Source organism: Solanum stenotomum, chromosome 7 (assembly GCF_019186545.1).
Source record: "Solanum stenotomum isolate F172 chromosome 7, ASM1918654v1, whole genome shotgun sequence".
NCBI classification, from domain to species: Eukaryota; Viridiplantae; Streptophyta; class Magnoliopsida; order Solanales; family Solanaceae; genus Solanum; species Solanum stenotomum.
Window position 1 is genome coordinate 757132 of NC_064288.1, and position 23641 is coordinate 780772.

General features: G+C 27.9%; 3 protein-coding genes across 3 annotated transcripts; all 3 read right to left on the reverse strand.

The window, feature by feature from the left end:
- Positions 1-1173: 1173 nt before the first annotated feature.
- LOC125870805 (60S ribosomal protein L19-3-like) lies at positions 1174-3499 on the reverse strand. Its single transcript, XM_049551328.1, has 5 exons — positions 3248-3499; positions 2202-2324; positions 1646-1959; positions 1435-1517; positions 1174-1358 (listed from the first exon to the last, which is right to left on the reverse strand). Exons 1-5 carry the CDS (start codon positions 3357-3359, stop codon positions 1331-1333), a joined length of 660 nt encoding a protein of 219 aa, XP_049407285.1. The 5' UTR covers positions 3360-3499; the 3' UTR covers positions 1174-1330.
- A 12663-nt stretch (positions 3500-16162) lies between these two features.
- LOC125871667 (ethylene-responsive transcription factor ERF073-like) lies at positions 16163-17365 on the reverse strand. The gene is made up of 2 exons (XM_049552305.1): positions 17060-17365; positions 16163-16977 (listed from the first exon to the last, which is right to left on the reverse strand). The coding sequence occupies exons 1-2, from the start codon at positions 17214-17216 to the stop codon at positions 16292-16294; spliced, it is 843 nt and encodes a 280-aa protein (XP_049408262.1). The 5' UTR covers positions 17217-17365; the 3' UTR covers positions 16163-16291.
- A 3220-nt stretch (positions 17366-20585) lies between these two features.
- Positions 20586-22396, reverse strand: LOC125871418 (protein SEED AND ROOT HAIR PROTECTIVE PROTEIN-like). The gene is made up of 2 exons (XM_049551997.1): positions 22157-22396; positions 20586-21074 (listed from the first exon to the last, which is right to left on the reverse strand). The coding sequence occupies exons 1-2, from the start codon at positions 22389-22391 to the stop codon at positions 20689-20691; spliced, it is 621 nt and encodes a 206-aa protein (XP_049407954.1). The 5' UTR covers positions 22392-22396; the 3' UTR covers positions 20586-20688.
- Positions 22397-23641: the final 1245 nt, after the last annotated feature.

The window sequence follows — 23641 nt, forward strand, 5'->3', positions numbered from 1 at the left end:
CACTCATATATATGAAATCAATAAGAAAAATGTTCTCACATTGGACATTTTTTCTTTCATAAGTAAATTATAAATAAATTTTGATGAAATATATGTAAAATCTTTAAAATTGTTTATGAATATAATATATTATGTATGTATAGTAATAAAATTTATGTATATAGCTTGTTGGTTCGGTTCGATTATTTCTTCGNAAAAGAATAGTTAGAATGACTGGCATTACAGAACTTTGGATCATTGAATTTATTGAATAAAACTTCAAAATTCACTATTTTGGCATAGAAGGAAGAGACAATGGCATTTTCAGTCTCACAATGAATTTTCATAGACACTCATATATATGAAACCAATAAGAAAAATGTTCTACATTGGACATTTTTCCTTTCATAAGTATATTATAAATAAATTTTGATGAAATATATGTAAAATCTTTAAAATTGTTTATGAATATAATATATTATGTATGTATAGTAATAAAATTTATGTATATAACTTGTTGGTTCGATTCGGTTCGGTTATTTCTTCGATTTTTTTCAAACAAAATCATAACCAAACCAATGACTATCGATTCTTAACAATCTAAAACCAAAGCAAACCAAAACCCAAATTAAATCAGTTCATTTAATCGATTTGATTTGATTTTTCAATTTGGATCGATTTTTATCCAAACCATGAACACCCCTAACTAACTCTAAGTGATATTGGTAATAAACTAATCAAGGGGATATACATCAATAATGTTTTAGGGTGTGCCAGGTACGGGAAAAATAATAAATTCCATAAACATTCCACATTAATTTTATTCCCTACCTCCATTCTCACAATATTTGATGAATTCATATACAAATATATTTTATTTGCGTACCAAAAACCAGGAAAGTAAAACATCCATTTGTTTTCCTAAAAAGTATTTTCCTTCCCACCAAACACACACTACCTGCTCGAATTAGCTTATTTTAAGTGCTTTTAAGGCAACACACTTAATTAAAATGAAAAAAATAAGTTTAAAGTCAATCCAAACACGCTCTATGTAAAGCATAAGCAAGCAACGGAACAGCAGAATTTGCCTGCGAACTATCCGCAGTCACCTAGTGCATGTTCTATCTGATGCATAGTGAGTAATGACCAAAGGGAAGCACATAACTGAATACGAAACAGAGGGAAACATAAGAATAAGGTATCAAAACTTCCAAACATCTATTCAACTTCATGTAGGTGAAACATTGATTCTTAAAGTACATGAACCAAATAGGGAACATATAAAAGATACTAAACTGGCATAATAACAAAAAACAGATATAGAGCCAACCCTCCTTAAAGTTCGACATCCTCACTTCTTTGACTTCTTAGATCCTCCCCTGCAACAAGGACAGCATTCATCAAATTTTGTTTCAAGGTACTTGATAAACTAAAAGCAAGTTTGTGATAACTTACTGGGCAGTCTTGACTGGGGGTGCTGCTGCTGGTGCTGCTGCTGGGGCAGGGGCTGCAGGTTGTACTGGCTTCTCTCCTGGTCCCTGTGAATTAGAAGAAAAAAACGAGCAAAATTTTATTGGTGCTATTGTAGATAGTCAAAATTTGATACTGATAAACCTTAATAAGGTGCTGGGGCAGTAAGCAATCTTGGGTGATAAACCTTAATTACCTGAGCCAAACGTTCCTCCCTCCTAGCGAACTTTCTTTCCCTGCTTGCCTTGTTCTTTGCCCTCCTGGCCTCAAATTGGTCAGACAAGGTCTTCTCTCTAGCCTTCTCAGCCTTGGTTTTGTGAATGTTCTCCATGAGCACACGCTTGTTCTTGAAAACATTACCCTTCACCTTCATGTACATGTCATGGTACATGTGCTTGTCAATCTTCTTGGACTCCCTGTACTTGCGAAGCAAACGCCTGAGGACTCTAAGTCTCCTCATCCACAGCACCTTTGTGGGCAACCTAGCCTCCCTGGTACCCTTACGCTTACCTGAGAAAAGACTTATATACTGAGTAATCCAAAAGAAAATCTCTGCCATTTTTCAAGCTGAGCTTACATTCCAAAAGTTAATTTCATAAGTGATTCAGTTTGAAGTATCATGAAAACACAAATTAATGGGGTCAACTACACACATTAGAATACATTACATTTATTCAGAGAAGCATTTCTACCATAAAACAGAAACTACTATTACTTAATCAAGTAACCAATGTCACAATATTAGGAGGTACCATATCCAGAGTGACGGCCCTTCCTTTTGGCTTCCTTCATCCTGCGTGCACGAGATCGTGAGTGAATTTTGGTTGGTTTCCTGATGATGAAACCATCCTTCACCAACTTTCTGATGTTTTGCCCTGCACTCAACACAAACAAGGAGAATTAAAGGCAACCAATATGTGTAGAGAACAAACATAAAAAGCAAGCAAAAATGCATCCATTTAGTAGAGCCTTCTCAAGTCTTATCAATGTGAATGCTAAAAAGGCTCAAACACCAGCTGAGGTCAAGCTATATGTTTAACGTGTTAAGACCACTACTTTTCGCCCATTACCACCAAAAAGAAGCAAATAAGAAAATGAAACATCTCCCACACCTTTGCAACTTTACCCTTTGCAGCACTTGCATAACCAAAATTCTAGCTTATCAATCAATCTTCCAGTAATGCTCAACCCCATATCAACTGACATCAGCTAGATAAATCCTCTACACAACTTTTCGCCCATTACCACCAAAAAGAAGCAAATAAGAAAACTAAACATCTCCCACACCTTTGCAACTTTACCCTTTGCAGCACTTACATAACCAAAACTCTAGCTTATCAATCAATCTTCCAGTTATACTCAACCCCATATCAACTGACATCAGCTAGATAAATCCTCTACATCCATTACATTTCACTACTAAATAATCTGTCATTAAGATAATTAACAATTATCTAAATCTATCTGCAGAAGGGTAGCTAATTTGGTCTCAACTAGCTAACTAAGATTGCCTCTATGAATCCTTTCTTCCATTATGCTATAACTTTTAAAAACCAGTATACATAAAAATTCAAGCAACAAATACTAGTAATCTGATCATGTAAAACATATACATATCTAACAATTACAAGCTCTTACAGTAAACACACTCAATTAACATCAAATCCCAAAAGTGAAAAAGAACAAAAACAAAAAGTGATAATAATCCAAGAAAACATAAAGGGTATAGTTAAAATAAACTAAAGCAATCAAAATCATCAACAGATCTTAAAATAAATAGAGTTCAAAGTAATCATACTTGAGTTAGCCATGGAGATTTCATTGCCTTCGTTAGGGTCAAGCCATACTTTTCCTCTCCCACACTTGAGGACACTGGCGGCGAGCCGCTTCTGAAGTTTCAGTGACACCATTTTTGTTTCCTCTCTCGGTCTCTCTCCCTCACAAAGCTCTCTTCTACAATGGAGAAAAAAGGAGGTAGCTTCAGATAAGCCTTATATATTCAGCCACCAATGAGTGAAGCTAGGGTTTTTGATAGGGCTTAGTTTTTTGTTAAACAAAAATAATAAGAAAAGTTTATTATGGCCCATGTTGATTGTATTGGGCTTACAAAATCAAGTTCAAAATGGGCCTTAAAGATAGATTGGGCTAAGCCCATACTTCTTTTAGTACAAATTGAAAGGACCAAAGAGAACTTTTTCATTATTCGGCCCTTCTTTTGAATAGTTATTTAGTAACATAAAGAGTAAATTTTAGATTTAAACATAAAAATCATATTTGTATGTTATAGCTATAGTTTGCATAATTGCGCTCCATAGCAAATTTTATGTTTGCTATGGAGCATCAGATTTGTATAAATCGCAGGCAGACATTCGTTTGTATAAAAGCGCAGTGATTGTATATGTATATTGGTTAGATAATTGTATATATGTACTATTATGTATATGTATCAATGATTGTGTTTGTATATCTGCATAAAATTTGAATTTTAATACAATTGAATCGAAATAAAACATTTGTATATCAAATCTCTCTCTCTCACACTCACTTTATACAACACAAATTATACATTGTAATTTGTATAATTTGTGTTTGTATAAAGCGATAAAGAGAGAAAGACAAAAGAGAATTGATAGGGAAAGATCTGTATTTATATAATTATAAGTGTATAAGACGAAAATATATGTATTTGTATATATAGTTTTCTCTCGTTTTATACAAACACAAACGCAATTTATACATTTGTGTTTGTATAAAGTGAGAGAGGCGAGTGAGAGTGGCAAGCGAGATTCTCTGGAGAGAGAGGCGAATGGCAAGTGTTTGCTACGGATTACAATTAAATAAAAAATGTGGTTATAACATTTAATTTGAATTAATAATTTGCTATTTCGTACAATTTTCCCTAAAATAAACCTCTTTTTTATATTTCTTATGATTATGGTTTCTTTTGACCAAATTGAAAATCACATGAGAAAATGTTAAACCACCATGTATTGTTTTTTTTTTGTTGATTTATACAAACATTGTACGACAGTCTAATATTTATTAGGATTGAAACACATATAAGTTGACTCTACAGATATCCTTCGATTAAAAAATAATTTAGTTGGAGTTTCAGAGTTTTTTTCTCAAAACACTTAAATATCTTTTCATATATCCCTTTTTAATTTAACTTGAATGTAATTACTCTATTTAAATTTATGTAATAATTTTTATTAAATATAAATATTAAAATTTGTGATTTAAAATAAGGAAAAATTACCTAAATACACATTTTATTTTATCATAAAATTAAAAATCTCCTATCGAATACATCACTCCCCCTATCACCTCACATTCCTCCTCCCATTTTTGATACATCCCTCTCCTATGTATCTGAATATTTGTTGATGTATCCGAAAGTCCAGTGACGTATCCGGAATTCATAAATATTTTTATAATCTATCTATATATAATAGGAGAAGAAAAAAGGACACATGTCAGCACCACAAAATTCAAAAATTTAAATTATAAATAATTAAATATTATATAACTAATTAAATATTCTAAATTCTAAATTTGAAATAAAAACACAAGTGTCAAATTCAATTGGTTATAAAACTCCACTTCAAATCAGTTAAAATATTCAAAATTCAATTTGAAAAAAATTATATCTAGGACAGATTTAATATTTAAAAAAAAAACTAATTTATACCTTTTTTAAAAAAAAATGCATTTATATAAACACGGGCAAAATGTCATCTGTTTTTATATAAAGACGCTGACAAATGTCATCACAAAAAAAATTCTATTTTATTTTTATTATCGTATAAAAAAATTGCTATTTAATATCGTATAAAGCGGTTTTTTAAATAACTTTTAAATCTGCTTTCTTTTTTTTTGGATGCTGATTTTTTATTTATTTTAAAAAAGTAGCATTGAAAAAAAAAAACTGAATTTGTTTAGCAGATTTCTAAAAAGTGCATAAACGGTTTAAATTCACAAAAAAGAGTTTTAAAAATAAATTTTAAATTTCAAAAGAATTCAAACACACGGTTTGCAAATCTCTCTAATTAATGAGTTAAAAAAAGACGGTTACAGAATTGAAACTATTTATATTACTCATATTTAGAAATGAGACTTAGAGGACTAACACTGCATTAAATTAGTTGTACAACATGCATAGAATTTTGTACATTGTGCAAAAAGATTTGTACATTAACTTTTATAAATGACAATTACAAGGACTAACATTGCAATTATTATTATTACTCATTACTTATAAGGACTAATATTGCAATTATTATTATTACTCATTACTCCTTATTAGAATTATTATTATTACTCATTTTACTCCTTATTAGAGTTGACACTCTAAAGGACGAACACGGCACTACCAAGTTGTACACAAAACATTTCAAATTGTACTATAAAATTAATTGTGCCTCATTAATTGTACACGTGTCTTTCTACATATACAACAACCCACATGAAGAATTACTTTTCTGAGTTTTTTCCTCAGTTTCTCTCTATATATTCGTTTTTTTCCTTTTTTTCTACTTTCCATTCTCCCCTTTTACTCTCTCTTTAGTTAATCTTTGATATTACATTTTTTATAGATCTTTAAAATATTTTGAATTATTAATTATTGTGACTTATAATACTTTGATATTTACGTAGTTTACAAATATATAAATTTCATTTTTAAAAAATTGAAGATACCATGCGCAAATTTTCGGTCAATAAACTATTTGATTCTCGAAAAATAAAAAGTGTCACATAAAATGAAACAGACGGAGGATAACTCTCAATTAAATTTATTTCAGTTTTTATTTTCCATTTTTAACATAATTTTTCAAGTTGGATTTCTAGAAATTGTATTGTAGACCCATTTAGATTTTACCCTTTTCTTTTTTTAAAACAACCCTAAAAAACAAATGGTGATTACAGACAACAAAATTTCGATAATAAAGAAATTTGAACGATAAATTCTTCACTATCAGATGACAAAATTTCAAAACCATTAAAAAGAAAAAATGTATAACCATACAGAGATTTAAATAAAAATTTAGAAAGCAATGGAAGAAATCAGTGGTAGGCAAATCAAGAAAATAAAATTTGCCTAAATAGTAGACATGGTTTGATGAGAAAGAACTATAGTATAGGTATTTATACAAAAGTGAAAGATATTGAATAGCCAATCAGATCGGACTAAGTTTATAGACGCGCGGGGACTTAACACAATTTTTTAATTGGTTCACGGTAGCGAAGATCTCTGTTTGTGATAATGAACAACAACAATAATAAATATATTTAGTGTAGTCTTATAAAGTAGAATTTGAAGATGGTAAAGTGCAAAGAGATCTCATCTCTTCTACTTTAGAGATAAAAAAACTATTTCTCATTAACCCTATTTATCGTTACGATAAAACATTAAAAAATACTACTATATTACTCCTTATTAGAAGTGACACTTTAGAGGACGAACACGGCACTACGAAGTTGTACACAAAGCATTTTAAATAAAAATAAGTTTACATATTTAAATGATGAAAAATAATAATCTTAATTAGTTAGTTTCCATATCTTAATATATTATTATATTTAAGTTCAGATATGCAGTTACTTTTTGGGACAACTTATATTGGGAAAACAAAAGAATATAAGAAAATAAATTCAAAAATAAACATAAAACAAAATAAAAAAGAGAATTAACTACGCAAAAAAGATTCAAAAAAATTACACATACAAATTCCTATTTCTTTTAATTTTGCTTGGCTTAAACACAAAAATATTAAAAAGTATGTTTCACGTTTTAAATAAATATTACATTCAATATAATAAATTTTGTAACATAATAGGAATTATATTTGTACATTCTTACACTAATAAAGAAATTAATTATAGAAAATGAAGACAATAAAAATAGAGTTATTCAGACAAATATTCTATTATAAGTAAATAGAAAGCAAAAAAACTAACTGTATTTTCAAAATTATAAATTAACGCAATTTTGAAATAACTTGAAAACTCCTGGAAAACAACAAAAATGAAAAATATAAAGACTGCAACTTCACTTATTAATAAACAACTTGAAATCTCCTCAAAAACAACAAAAATGAAAATTTTAAAGACTGAAATTTTACACATTAATAAATAATTTATTTTTAATAAAACCAATTGTATTTTCAAAATTATAAATTAACTTTTCATTTTCATGTTCTATCATTTTTGTTAGTAAAAATTGCTCCACCAAACTATGAAAGTATATGTATGTATTTCTTTAAGTAGCATATCAATATCCATCGACTCATTTCATGCTTTTATGTTTTAAAATATTATATCCCACAAACACAATAAACTACTATTATCAACAAAAAAGTGAGATATGAATTTACATTAAGAAATTAATTTTTTGAAGAGTGTTATCAATATAATATAATCAAATTATCTAAGAATTACATAGAGGTCTAAAGAGAATAATTTAAAGGGAAAAGGGCCTGATATACCCCTCAGCTTTATCAATTAGAGCTGATATACCCCTTATTATGGTAAACTTTATTATAGATGTCCCAATTTTTTTTCAATACAAAAACTAAATAACAATATAGTGGAAAAAAATTGTGTTAAATTATAATATAGCCACAAAAAAAATTGGTTTTAAAATTTTCTCTTTACACTAACGAACGAAAGAAAAAATTAAAATAAGAATAAGAAACTCAAAAAATGATAATCAAAGACTTCAAAAAATAATTTATGTATAAAAAAAATTAAAATATACCTTGAAATTCGCTAGAAGGATCATATATACCCCTACATGATTTTTTTTAAAATTTAAAAGTCAAAAATATAAATTTAAAACTATTTTTTCACTTCCGTTAAATTAAGGGTATATGTGAGCTCATTTTGTAATGGTAGGGGTATATGTGAGCTCATTTTGTAATGGTAGGGGTATATGTGAGCCGTTTGTATAACGGTAAGGGTATATATGAGCCACTATCATAACGAGGGGCATATCAGATCCAAATGACAAAGTTGAGGGTTATATCTGACTCTTTTCCCTAAATTAAATAATTTTTTTAAAAAAACTCAAGATTTATATCTTCACGAACACAAACAAATAATATTAAATGCATGATTTCAACAAAGAAAGAGTTGTAATTATATTAGACATATCAAATTATTTTACCTTGTAAAATCAAATTATGTAAGAATGTCTAACCATTTTCATTATAGATATATCTCCTATAATTTGCAAAATATAATCAAATAAGTAAAAAAATTATCTAGCAAAAGAAGAAAAAGATAAAGAATAAGGAGAAAATTACATTTAATCATAAGTCCTCCTACACATATAATCATTTTTGACAAAACATAAATAATCCAAAAGGAAATAATATAATAGAAACATTACTTTTTAAGCACCTAAAAAAATAAAGAATAATCAATCTATATAGCTAAAAATCCATTAATCTCCATCTTTGGATGATTTCATTTCATCCTATATACAAGAGTCAAGAAAAATAATAACAAATTATTACTCCTAAAATGAATCTCCATTTTTATGGTTATAAAGAGAATCATAAAAATAACAAACCAAAATAATTTATCCAAAAGAAACAAAAATATGCTTTGACATATTAGCCTTACTTGCTAATTAAAAGTAATATATGAAATCATATTTCCAAAACATAATGCACCTTAAAGCTTAAAAATATTGTAACATGTCTACCGCTAATTCTCTAATTGAAGATCACTACAATATAACACACAATTTTAGGGTGATTTTATAGTGTTAATATAACCTTCTACATTAAATAATTAGAGGTTACAAATATGAAAGGCTTGAGAGGTTATGAATATTAATTTTTCAAGTTGGATTTCTAGGAATTGTATTGTAGACCCATTTAGATTTTACCCTTTTGTTTTTTCAAAACAACCCTAAAAAACAAATGGTGATTACAGACAACAAAATTTCAATAATAAAGAAATTTGAACGATAAATTCTCAATTATAATCTATTCACTCCCACCTCCTCTACACCAGAACCAGTGTGGCCGTCCTTTCACCTTATATGTGAACCAATCATTGTCTGAATCATTTCCTCCTTTTAAGCCTTATTCTGTAGCCTTATTTTGTACATATACAATTATTGTTGAACATAGATATACAAGTTGGAAGATTGATATTAAAATCATCAAGTTTGAGCTACATGATGAACATTTCAAGACCAAACATAAGGATATAATATACTAATTTTAAATTGGAAAACGAATATTTATGACAGTGCCATGATGTTTTGAATTGGAAACTGAAATTTAGGATAATAATGTTCTAAATTTTGAACTGAAAAATCCAAACTTAGAATAGCAAAATTGACAATGTTAAGTTTTGATTAATATTTAATACTTTATACTTATAAGTTGCATTTAGAAGTTTTGAAGTCAAAATACATAATTTAGGGATACAATTTCTTGAAATTTGAATTGAAAAATTCAACTCATCTGAAATATTAAACTAAGAAAATGAACATGAGGATATATAATTATAAATTATGAAATTATCTCACAATACCAAAACTGCCCTTATTTGTCTCATCACATTTTCAGCACAAGGTACAATTATTTTAAGCTGTGTTAGTCCTTTAGAAGTGCCACTTCTAAATAAGGGTAATAAATATATAATATAGAAGTAAAATAATAAGAGAAAAGAAAATTGATGGGTAAAATGTTCTTTATAATTTGTATAAAATAGAGAAATCTCATACCGTGCTAATTACATCCTATTCCGGAAGTCTTCTTAATTACAATAATTTTGAAATTTCCATTGCTCTCAGATACATTACTCAATTGTTCGATACATTGTAAATGATACATTACTTAAGATTCAGTTGCGTCGGATATATTCCTCTACTGTCAAATACATTGGTCTCTACTCCGTTGTTGTGTCATACATTCCTCTATTGTCGGATACATTGATCTCTACTGATTTTGTTGTGTGAGATACATTCCGCTATTGTTGGATACATTCTGTTCTACTATGTTGTTGTGTTGGATCCATTTCTGTATTGTGGGATACATAACTATATATGAACATGGTTCATAATGGGAGGGATATATCCAAAAAGAGATTTTTGTAATTTTTATAAATGGTAGGAAATTTTACATACATACTACTTGGCTGGAATATTAAAACTTTTATTCAATGACTAAAATATACCAGCACATAGTACAATTTTTGTGGCCGTGTTCAGGAGTGCACGTGGTTTGCTTACAAACTAAATAACAATACACGTGTCAACAGGGAAAAGATGAAGGCTCATCCCAAACAATTAACTTTGAATCTTGAATTAGAGTCACTAATGAACTCTGTTTACTAATATTGCAAGTGAAATTCTCATCAATGTCAATAGGAATTTTGAAATGTGAATGAGTTGTTCGTCCTCCTGGAAGTACTATTTGACTCCTCTCTAATTCAAAAACGTTTCATACACTTGCCAATTAGAACTTTTGGATCCTCACTCGCTTAAACAATTGTGTTGCTGAGTGAGGCAAGTGACCGAGAAAAACAGTCAACTTCTAGAAACAGACCTGCTTTAAAAATGATTGATTTCAGATTCTCTAATTTTCAAGCCTTCAAGTATAATTTCACACCCTTTTCAAGCTTTTAAGATTTGTAGGGAACCATAATGTTCTATTTTGGATGATGTTGTATTAGTATTTAGTAGTTATTCTTAGATAGAAGTTATGCTTTTAGTATCATCTAAATTTCTTCCGTTATTTTTGTATTGTTTGAATTGCAACTTCTGATTTATTAGCAGACTGGCAGACGATACCAAAACACCATACTTTATCATATTCATAATTACAATTGTGGAATTGAGAGGATGATCATACAATAGGAGACTAATGATGTTTGGAAATGATTTAGGTAATATTCATTTCCTTAATGAGTTATTATCTGTATTTTTGACACACATAATATTTTATGAACAAGTTTTCACATTTTATGTCATTATGCATGTAGGATAGGCTTTGCTTTAAAAATTTCTTGTTCAACTTTTCCTTTAAATAAGTGAAATTCAAGATATATAGTTTAAGAGAAAATGACAATAGGGTTGCAGACCGTCTCAACTTCATTTGAAAGTGTCACGCCCCAAAATCTTCAAGCACACAAGAAGAGAGATGATACATGCAAAGAGTGAAGAAGAGAGAGAAGCACCAGAAAAATTTGTGAATACAAAATGGGGCTACCCAAAAGAAGATGAAGAAAAATAAGGAACTAAAGAGCAAACACGTGTTAAATAGTCACATATGGATCCAAGTATAAACTATAAAGTAGACATTTCTTAGCTTGTTGCACAATTTGTATCCTCTACATATGATAAACAATGACATGCTAATCTTATATATCAAAACTAAAACATCTACTATATCACTCTTCTAAGTAAAGGTGGTTGTATTACATTAGTTAGTATTTGCAGATCGTTCAAGTTGGCATCATACTGATGTCTGTTGTACATATTCTAAATATTTCTAATAGTATATAATATATGATATTATCCATCTTCTGCAAAATGTATCACCCTTGATTCATTAGTATTAATATTTTTACAAGCATAATATTTTGACTATTGGGCCCGTGCTTGCCACGGGCATCCCCCATCTAGTATATACTAATACTACAGTGATGTTGGCAAACCACGCTTTCAACTTTCTTTTCTTTGTATCAGTTTTTGTTCTTCTTTTATCTTTGTCTTATTTATATGTATATTCATTGTTCTTCATTTTTGCTAAAATTGTTCAATCTAAATGTTAAATTTTGATATATTTTTAGTGCGTTTGTGTGTCACTTCAAAATGTGACAGTTTAATATTTGGAAGATTTTTGGGGTATAAAATTAATACTAGAGGTAAGTATTTATAATTTTTTATTTTAGAATTTAACAAGTTTGTTCACCGTATTAATTCATGTCTCTTTTTTTAATATAGATTTTTAATCTTAGCGCAAGAAAAATTTGTCATGATCATAAATTTAATACAAAATTTTAACATATGTTTTTATTTGATTGTATAAACAATCATGAAATGATCTCAAAATTTTGTTGAAGTTATCTAAGATTCTATACTATTTTAGTAGTATATTTTGAGTTTGTTGGTTTGATGCTTAAGTTTTAATTAGTCGAATAACTAGTGTGTTGATTTTGTTTTTTTGATACTTTCTAATAATGAAGTAAGAAACTATTTAAAAATTATAAAAATTATTTTTTTAAAGAGTTACATAATATTTTTAATTTATATTTTTAAATTTTAAATTCAAAATTTTGAATTGAGAGTGGTTAATTAATTTTTAAAATATAAGTTTAAAATTAGAAACAAAATATGTAGTTTTAAAACTAATCATAACTGTTTAAGGATAATATTTATTATAATCTTAAATTTTAACATTTCTATTTAGACTAATTAGGCCTAATTAGTTTTAAGGATCACGCATTATCCAGTCTTTTAAGCCTTTTGTTTATTTAGTTTAGTTTTCATTTCATGGCCTTTAAGTAGTATTGTTGTGAAGAGTATGATGTTTAAACATATGTTATTTACGTTTTCCTATAAAGTTCAATAAAACTATTGTTTGTCTTATAGATGGGACAACTTTGATAATTCTATCTTTTTTTATTAGAGCATGTTTGGATAGATTTATAACTTATGATTTATAAGACAAAAGTCACAAAATAGAATTCCTAAAATCCTATTGCATCATAGAAAAATAATTTCCTTATTAAAATTAATTATTTGTAATTTGTAATCATATTAAATTCTAAACTAAAATTTTAAAAATTAAGTTTTATTAAAGAATTACATAAATTTATCGTGATATAACCATTTTAAAAAATATATAAAATTTATATTAACATAACGATTAAAAAATTTAAAATTTAAATGATCCACTTTAAAATTTTAAAAAATATTTAAGTAAAATGTGAATATAAAACTGAATTACTAACTAAATATTATCATTTTTTTTCTAATATTAAACTTTTATTTACAATTAGAATTTAAATAGTCGATTTTACAACTTTCCATTACATTTCCACCTATACACGAACTCTTTAAAACTGATTAACAAAAAATTAATAAAATAAAAAATTAGATTTTGTTAAGAATAAAAATAAATTTATTTATTTGCAAATTCACTAAATATGCTTACTAGAAAAGTGTAAATCACGATTTTTTTACCCCTTTTGAATAGCAACTACAAGGCAAATTTTTGTCTCCTGTGATGATTAAAATTAATTAATTTATCTCCAATTATTATTGCAGTTATTTTTTTTAATTATTAAGCACAATTTTAAATTTTCGTATGGTAATTTTATGAAGGAATCCTTCAAAAAAGGTAACTGATTAAGAACTTCTTCGCCTAATTATTTTGGATCATACTTTTATCATGAATTTTTTTTTTCAAAGTATTTATTATTAACAATAGATAATCAAAAAATTTCACCTGCTAAACTTATCCATATTAAAAATTACAATTTTTTTTCAAATAACTTATCCAAAAAAACATGCTCCTAAATCATAGGTGCACAATAAATCATTTATCTCCAACCCAAAATAACATACATGCAATAGAAAAAAAAATAACAAACATGAAAATTAAATCTCTTTTTTCAAACTTAAATAATTATAAAAATAAATATGGATAGTTTTTTTAAAAATAATTATAAAAATAAAGATAGATATGTTTTTCTTCAAAAAGTAAAGGCAAAAGAAAATAAGACATGCAGCATATATGCTGGGTTATTCAATTATGAATATGTACAGTACGTATTAGTAAATATATTAATTTTTAAAAGAATTAATTTAAAAATAAAATTTATTTATTTTTTAAAAATGGATAACTACAGTTATATAAACTGCATACAAATAATTAAATAACCTCATTAATTTTTAGCATAATAAAGCACTACAAAAAAATATTATGTTGATAAAAATAATAACCATATCTTTTTTTATAAATAACAGAAATATTAATGGGTAGAAAATAATAAGCCATAGTTAAATATTTTCTTTTAAAATAAATAAATTATAGAACGAAGTGATGAAATCATATTATATGTTATTTATTTGAAAAGTAATTTTTTAAAACTATTAGTATACTTAAGATAAATGAACTGTCTTTAACTTTTAGAATATAGAAATCTATCCACAAATTCTTAAAGAAAATTGTACAAAAAAGAACTATTATTTTTCAATTCTAATCTTATACTAATTTAAGGATGTAAAAAGTATTTTGAACCTTTTTTATTCAAAGAAAACAATATGCAAAAAAAAGGTCATTTAATAACATTTCATGTGAAAAGTTTGAACTAATAAATTGTTAATATGAAAAAAATAATAATTTATTAATACAACATAAAAATAATACATGACAAACGTGTAAAAGTATTTGAATTATTTTATATTTTCTGAAATTAAATAATTAAAAAATTAATATATCCGCGCAACGCGCGAGTATGTATACTAGTTTGAAAAAGAATAGAAAATTAATGTAATTAACTCTTAATACTATGAAATTTAAGTTATATGTACAATAAATCACAAAGAAAAAGTTACAACTTCATTAAGGATAAATTATGTTTTGTTAAGAAGTAGATTTGTTAGAAAAAGTTACAACTTCATTAAGGATAAATTATGTTTTGTTAAGAAGTAGATTTGTTAGGAATGAGAATGACACAACACGTTGCAACTGGCAATTACTATTCTATTACGAGGTGCGCCATTTGTTTTACAACAAAACCGGTAGCGCCGTAAGTTTTCACTGTGTTTAGGAATGACGACAATTTTTGTTTTGCATCATCAACTTGCTTATTTTTTTTTTCTTTCTAGAAAAGTTTATTAAAAGATTACTATTCTGAGTTTAATTAGTAGTAGTAATGGTATAATTTAATTATTAATGAACAATTAATTATAAAAATATTACTTAGACATTTCAAAATAGTACCGTTGACAAGTAAAAATGAACGATAGAAGTATTTGCAACTTTTAATGGGTCTTTATATCTAATATATTATTACTATTATTAAAGAAGCTTGTGATTAGTGGAAATATCATCAAATGATTAAAAATTGCAACGAGGAATTTCGATTGATTTGCTACTTCAATTATACGATGATTCAACTGAAATTTCGAGAAACAAAGTTCTAGAATTATTTTTTTTATGGTCAAAAAGGTTTCAATCAGTTGAATAAATTTTTGCAACTCCGCGTTGTCTGGTCTTCATTTACTTATAAATTATAATCTTTTTGATTGACATCAAGTGATTATTAGAACTTTTTTTAAAAAATAAATCAATAATTAGTATTTCTTTAAAACTAACAAAATAAAACAATTTTGATCCTCTCTTTAGTCATTTTTCTTGCAAAAGTTACTGCTACTAACTTTAGGGATCAACTTAAACAACTTCAAATTTTTATTTCCAAAATTAAACTAGAAAAGTTGAAATCTCTACAACAATTCTACTTAAAACCTTTTTTCTCCAGAAGGAGATTTCAACTATATACCTTCACAATGTGACTTCTAGTGCAGTGGATTGCTTCATCCTTAACTGATAGTGCAGTAGTAGATTGCAGGTCTCGAATTAAGATTGGGATATGAAAAAAATCCCTAACAAAGCACATGAACAAATAATGTTCTATAACAACATATTCGGTATAATCTCATTTATCAAATAAAGCATATCAAAACATGAATACCCAAGTAAATAGAGTAATGAACTAGAAACATAGTTTCACACAATTGATTAAAAATTACAAATACTCAATTCTCCTAATTCGAAAAATAAAAAGTTGCAACAATTTAAACAAACAATAATCAAACTACATTATAACTTGGTTGTAGACTACTAACATCATCAAAACTCCAAAGCTCCATCGAGCCACCGCCCACGGCGGTCTCCGCCGCTGGATTCACCGTCGCCGCCACTGATTGCCCGTCAACATACGGTATTTCATAGAACTTCATCAATGACTCATAAGCCATCAGTTCATCAGAAAGTATCTGCACTTCATCCTCTGTTTTTTCCTCTTCCTCTACGACCCTGTTATTCGAATTTTTCACCGTCTGCTCTTCTTCTTCCACATTCTGATCTTCAATTCCATTATAACCAAACCCAGATGAGTTTTTGTTAGCAATTGAGAATTCCATAACAGGTTCAGTGTTTTCGATTGAGTAGAAGGGGTAACAGTTGTTTGATTCTTGATTGTAAGTACTAGTAGTATTATAAGATTCGTAAGCAATGCTCAAAGGAGGCGGCTCTGGATGACTGTAGTAGTGGTCGTCATCTTCATTGGGGAAATTAACTTTAGCTTTCTTTCCCCTGATTTTACGAGCTTCCCTATCATAAGCTCTTGCAGCTTCTTCAGCAGTGTTGAAAGTACCTAACCAGACCCTAACCCCTTTTCTCGGGTCACGAATTTCAGCTGCCCATTTACCCCATGGACGTTGTCGTATTCCCCTGTAAAGATTCTTCCTTTGCCTCTTCTTCATCTGCTCACTACCTGTTTGTAGAAATGCCTAAATGAGCATAAAAATAAAATCAACAAAACAAAACACGTATAAGCTTTATGTTTGATTAATTACCTCTAGAGGGTTGAGCTCGTTTAGGCTTGGGAGGAACATTTTGGGTGGAAAAAGAAGAAGTTGGCCAGAAATCAGCAGAACTTGGCCATAAGTCGGTGGATGACAAACGGCGGTCACGAGGAGGAATAGTATCATAAAGAATTGCACCAGCACACATTTTAGTGTGATTTAAACTCTTTTACTCAAAATGGCAGAAACAAAGAGATTGATACAAATATGAAAAATGGTTTGTACACAGATCGAGTTTTTTTTTTTATAACAAGAGAGAAGTTTGGGTTTGGTTTTAGTTTTGGTTTTGGTGTGAGGGAGAAATGGGAGGGGGCAGAGAGGTATTTGTAGTGTGGAGGGAAGGGGGGTTGGTGATAACTCCTAAGTGCTGAAATTTCGTGTCGTGTACCTTTCCTTTGGGTTCTTTGAATTCTTCTCACATCTATACACTATTACTAGTACCTAGTACCCTACTACTTTCGTATAGTTAAATAATAGTTGTTCATTATACTAATGATGTGTATTTGATTTTTTGGTTTGGTCCGTCAGGGTTTTTTTGTTTTTAGTTTTGAGAAAGTGTAACCTGATTTGAATCAAAATAATTTGGTTTGATTTTTTCTCTTTCTGATTTGAATTTTTTCAGTTCGATTTGATTGTGTCAATAATTAGTAATATAATCAAAGTTATATTTACAATTTAAAAATAAAAATAATAATAATGGTAATGAATCTCTTAAATATACTTTCTAATATAAATCACAAGTAAAACGTTAAAATACAATATTTAAAAGTATATCAATTATAGATGTGCAAACATAAAAAATAAACTAAATCATATTGAAAGAAAATAACTAAAAAGAGACAAAAATGACTAACTCTAACTTAATTCTAAATTTAGAGTATTCAGGAATAGAGAGAGTAGTATTTTTTTATTAACTATTTAATTTATTGGACTAAAAATTACATTCATTGTATAATTTTTAAGAAGAAAATGTTTGAGCGTACAATCATAAAATTTTCGAATAAATATTGTCGCTATAAAAATTTCTGAGTGTAGCGTTGATTTGAATTTACTTGGTGAACAAGTTGGGCTAAGATAGATATCCAAAGGATAAAGCTAGACAAAATTGACAAAAATATTCTACATATAAATATCCACATATAAAATTCAAGACAGAAAATTAATTCCGATATAAATAAAGTATTATATAATAATAAAATATTCATTATGATCTCACGAAAATATAAATAAAACATTGTTTTGTTAAAAAGTGATTTTAATGTAAAATTTAGAATCATTTGTTTCACGTGTGATTGGATTTTTATTTCATTTTAAGTAATTATAGGATTGATTTATACCAGAATTTCAATATTATTTTAGTATATTGAATTCAACATGGGATTCTAATATTGAGATTAACAACCATCCGATAAAACATTTGATTACCTTTTTATTTCTTACTTTACTTTAAAATTCAAGGGTAAAATTATAGAATTAATCTTATCCAACTCATCAATGCAATTAACCAGACAATTTGGACGATGCCGTGATAGCAACAATACATTATATTGTGCCTGCTAATTATTCGAGTTTGACTAATTTAAATTTGTGTCACATACGTAAGATTCATTTAAGAGAAAAGCATTTTGTATCATGATTATTTTCATATTCAGACTCGAACTCAAGATTTTTTATTAACAATAAAAGAATCATATTCATTCCATCACAATCTCATGGATGAATGTCTCGAATTGATGTAACCATTTTCTATTCAAAAAACTTTAGTATTCTCAATTTAGATGGAGAAAAACTTGATTTTCCATAATCCTTATTTAGTCAATTAAAAATCTAATTTTCTTATGTCAAAATTGACTTAAGGATATATGTTGACATGACTGTTAAATATATGACTTTATTCAGCAACCTAATTGACCAAACGAATTTTCAAAATGCAAATTAAGGTCTAACCACATCTGCATCACCGACTAATAAGGGTGTGCTCGATGTAAAAAAATATTTTTCAATTTTTTCATATTTCATTAGTCGAATCCTTCAAAAAAAGGTCTCACCATTTTTATCAAACACGTTTTATGTGACACCAGCACATAATTCTCTCACTTACCAAACATCCTCCTATTAATTTCTTCAATTCGAGCAGTACGTCAAAGAAAAGCATACTTAATACATAATTAATTAACAACTACAACATAGTTTACTCGAAACAAATATCAATTATGACCCCAGTTAGATTGTCTTGATCTTAAAATTATCAGTTTTTAAAATATAATTAATGTTATGCTTCATTAATTTGTTGAAAACCTATGAACTTGGCATATTGTTGTATTATGTAAACTTATTTGATACTAATATTTTTGAGTGGTTGACTTGAACTTCTGTCGTCATATGCATGCATGCAATGATGCAAGCTTTGAATTATGTAAGCCAGTCTGGCTTCCTCTAATTAATGACAATATATGAAGAAAAAATAAATGGTAAATTTCATAAATAGTCACATAATTATGATTACAAGATTTTTTTACATAATTAGTAAGTCGTTATTATACTAATTCACTAAAATAATACTACGTTTTTTTGGAATTTTTTCAAAACTAGAGTAAACGTAATTTACATTAACGTATTAGGAATTATTTTATTTGTAAAATCTAACGGGCAAAATTAACAACAAATAGATTTAACGGATCATAACGTTTTATGAGTAATTTGTTACCACGAATAAGGTTTTATACAACATTGACGAACTCTGGAGTCACAGTTTAAGGTTAATACATTATTCACAATTTCACACAATAAGGACTCTTTGAAATTCAGCCGCGGACTACTTGTTCAACTTTATACAAATTTAATTATCTATTTATGGATCAGACACCCAATATGAAAGAATATAGATATAAGCTGAAGCAAATATCGAAAAGTCTTATATTTTGTTAGACGGTAAGAAATGAAATTTTATGGACTACTAGTTACTATTAATCATAGTTCTCGAAAATTGTGTTGGATTTGTCCTCTTTTAATTAGTATGTATGTATTTATTAGATTAAAAATAAAAAAGGGGATAAAATTAAAGTAAAAACACACACATCGGAATGTTGCATTTTTTCCCCCAATAATTGTAACCTTTATATTTATAGGTGAAAGCTTGTCATTTTTTCTGTTGGAAAATATAGGTACTTATTTGGTATGAATAAAAGTTACTTCTGCTCAGCTGTCCGAAAACAATGTTCTACTTAAGCATATAGCTAGCATTTCTTTTGAGCCAGAATCAAATCCTTTTTTTTAGTATGATTAGGCCGTGCAGTAGTATTATCTGGTGAGTCAGGCATACTATTTCCCAACCTTCTGTAAACTTTTCTTCTCTTATGATTTTTGCTACTCTCTTTTTGATAGTATTGATCTCGTTTAGAGTATAGTCACTCAACTAATCCACTCCACAATCTTTCGAAAAATAGAGGAAAAAGGATCAACTCATTGTCAAAACACAACCTTCAAGTCAAATAATGCTCCCATTTTCTTGCATACAAATAAATCATCAAAATTACAAATTACAACCAAAAACATAAATTAAAATGTCGAATCTCATGGATGTTAAATTATTAGTATAAAAAAAAACAAAGAAAAAAAATCTAATAACCCCCTTCACGTTTGTAATAATTGGATTTAGTGTAATCAGCATCGGCTTCATCTTCTGAAGTGTAAACAAAAGGTGCAACAGAGTACAATACTGTTTTCTTCTCAGCATATTCATTGAGTAATCGATAAGAAGTAAGAATAGCTCCTGTTTTACCATTATTTTCATCAGTTGGTACATCACATTCTTCAAGTGAAGAGCTTTCTAAGAAGGCTTTGCATTGTGTAATTGTGCAAGATTGATCATATTCTTTGAGCTCGTTTAGTGAAAATACTGCGTAGTAATAACCTTTTGCGTCCGATTGGTAACTTGAGAAGGAGAATGGAGCTGTTTCGTGTCCGTGTTTTTCCGTGCCAAGGCATGTTATCCTTGCTATGGCTCCTGCAAGACGTAACAAGGATTAAAGGATTTAACTTATATGTACTAATAGTGTGATGTGATGTGATGTAATTCATTGTAACATGTTTTTGTGTTGTGTTATCTTCTAGATTGCTATTTCCTGATCTGTTTCAATTTGTAGGAATGTTTCTTTCCTAATTTGGTGATTTTTCACCATTTTACGTGATATATTTAAGACTACGAGAATATCAAATGATATTCTTCATGCATTATACATATTTTTAGTTTAAGATATGAGATCAAATGACATTTTGGTGCATTATATGTATTTTTAGTTTATGACTACGAGAGAATTTTGATTAAGAGGTGTCAAAATATAAAGAAGAGAAATCGCATAGAAGTCAAGGAGTGTCAATATTTAATATATATACATAAAAAAAATATTTTTATTCTAACTACACAGTGTAATTTTCTGGCAAAGGTCGTTCGACCCCCCTCGTCATTGACGATATCAAATGACATTTTAATTTGGTGCATTATATTATACGTATTCTTAGTTTAAGACTACAAGATGAAACAATAGTGTTAGGTTAAAGACATGTTTTGATAAAAATAACTAGATCTACGTCATGCGGAAACTAACAAAGTAAATATTAAAACACGATAAATCAAATAACAAAAGAAAAATACATCAAACGAGACAATAATTTAACGTGGATCGATCAATTAATTACCTACATCTACATATAGAAATGAGCAATCTATCATTTTAAAAAAAAAATACAAAATATCAAAAGAAATAACCTCTCAAAACTCTTAAGTGAATGTTATCAAGTAAAAAGAAGAAACTCAATTCATAAAGTTCAAAATTTTTTCTTCCAAATAAAAAATAAATAACCAAATATGAGAAATTTATATTTTCTTTTAAGGGGGTGAGTTTAAAAAATATTTCTTCGTATACTACTTTTAAATAAATAAAAAATTAGCGACAGACAAAAATTTATTACAAAACAGTAAAATCCGCCACTGTTTTTTAGAAATTTTAGCAATAAATTTCTGTTAGCTATGAGTAAAATAACAATGGATTATCGACGAAATTCGTAGCAATGTGACTAATCACGTACCCTTAAGTGGGATGTGTTTAGATCCAGATTTGCAATAAATCATTCCTTGAACAGCAATAATATTTGCTTCTGGGACTAATCCCTTTGTATGCACATCCTTCTTGTATGTTTTTGGGACATCATTTTCATAACCATAATAACCATTTTCATAATTGCTATTTGCAGAAGCAATAGTAGCTGTTGCTACAATTGACAAAACAATGCAAAATACTGGCAAATATTTGTTTGAAGCCATTAATGTATTTGATTTTTGATTAATTGATGATTTAGGCTTTGTTTCTCAAAGCTTAATATATAGAAAAAAATTATCAAAATTTTGTGGTGATGTTGTGCACGTATTTGATTGGAGGTCATGTCATAGCATTAGAGGGTTGCACGATTTAATGATTTGGTGGACCACTAACTTATTTAATGATCATTTCAACTTACTATTATATGGATTTTAATTATATACACGAGTAATTATATGTTGAATTATTATACTCTTTCAAATTTTTATTTTACTTGACTTATGTTGATTTGATATAATTTTAAATAATTTTTTATTAGGAATTTATTATCATTTCATGTAATTACTTCTTTCATCTTAATTTATGTGATACTTTTCGAAATGGAGATTCAAACGAATTATTGTAAGAGTTATATGGTTTTATACGAACAAATATGTCAAAGGGACTCAAAGAATTTGAGCATTGGTAAAAGCTTCAACTTATAAAGTCAAGTTGGGAATCCTTATATATATACTAATATATTTGGATGTTAAATATTTGAAGCTTACCTATTAAATTTGGGATGTTGTATAAACATTATAAAATTTCCTTACCGTGTTCTCTCTCTCTCTCTCTATATATATATTATATATAGTCATTTTGAAGCTCATGTGTAGATTGAAGATTCAAAATTTTGCACATTATGTAATTTCTTCAATTTAATTTGATAATTTATGAGGATTTCCAATGAATAAATATATATATATATATATATGAGTAATTATAATTGTAGCTTGTGATTATTATAAATCCTTTCGGAAACTCTTATATTAAAAGATGTTATTAGATTGTATTTATAGACAGAATCTTTATAAATTTTGTCAAGAATAAAAAATGCATGTTTCCTTAAACTTTTAAAATTAACTTATTCTAAAAAGTGTTTATTTCAAAAAGAAAAATGTATTTTAAGGCAAAAAGTTTTTTTTTAGCTTCTGAAAAATAGTTTCTTCTAATCAACATATATAATTAGTTTCATCCAAAAGCTTGGCTAAAGACCTCCTTTATTTATATATATATATATAAGAAAATAATTTTTTTTTTTTTTAAAAAAACAACAACAATAATATTTGATCTCCGAAAAACTTGATCAAACAGACTATCTCGAAAACTTATGATTTGATGAGAATACCGGCAAAGGAACAACAATCGTCAACTTATGGGCTTGTTACTGATAGCATGCTCGTGGGCCAGCACCAAATCCTAAGCGGGCATGATA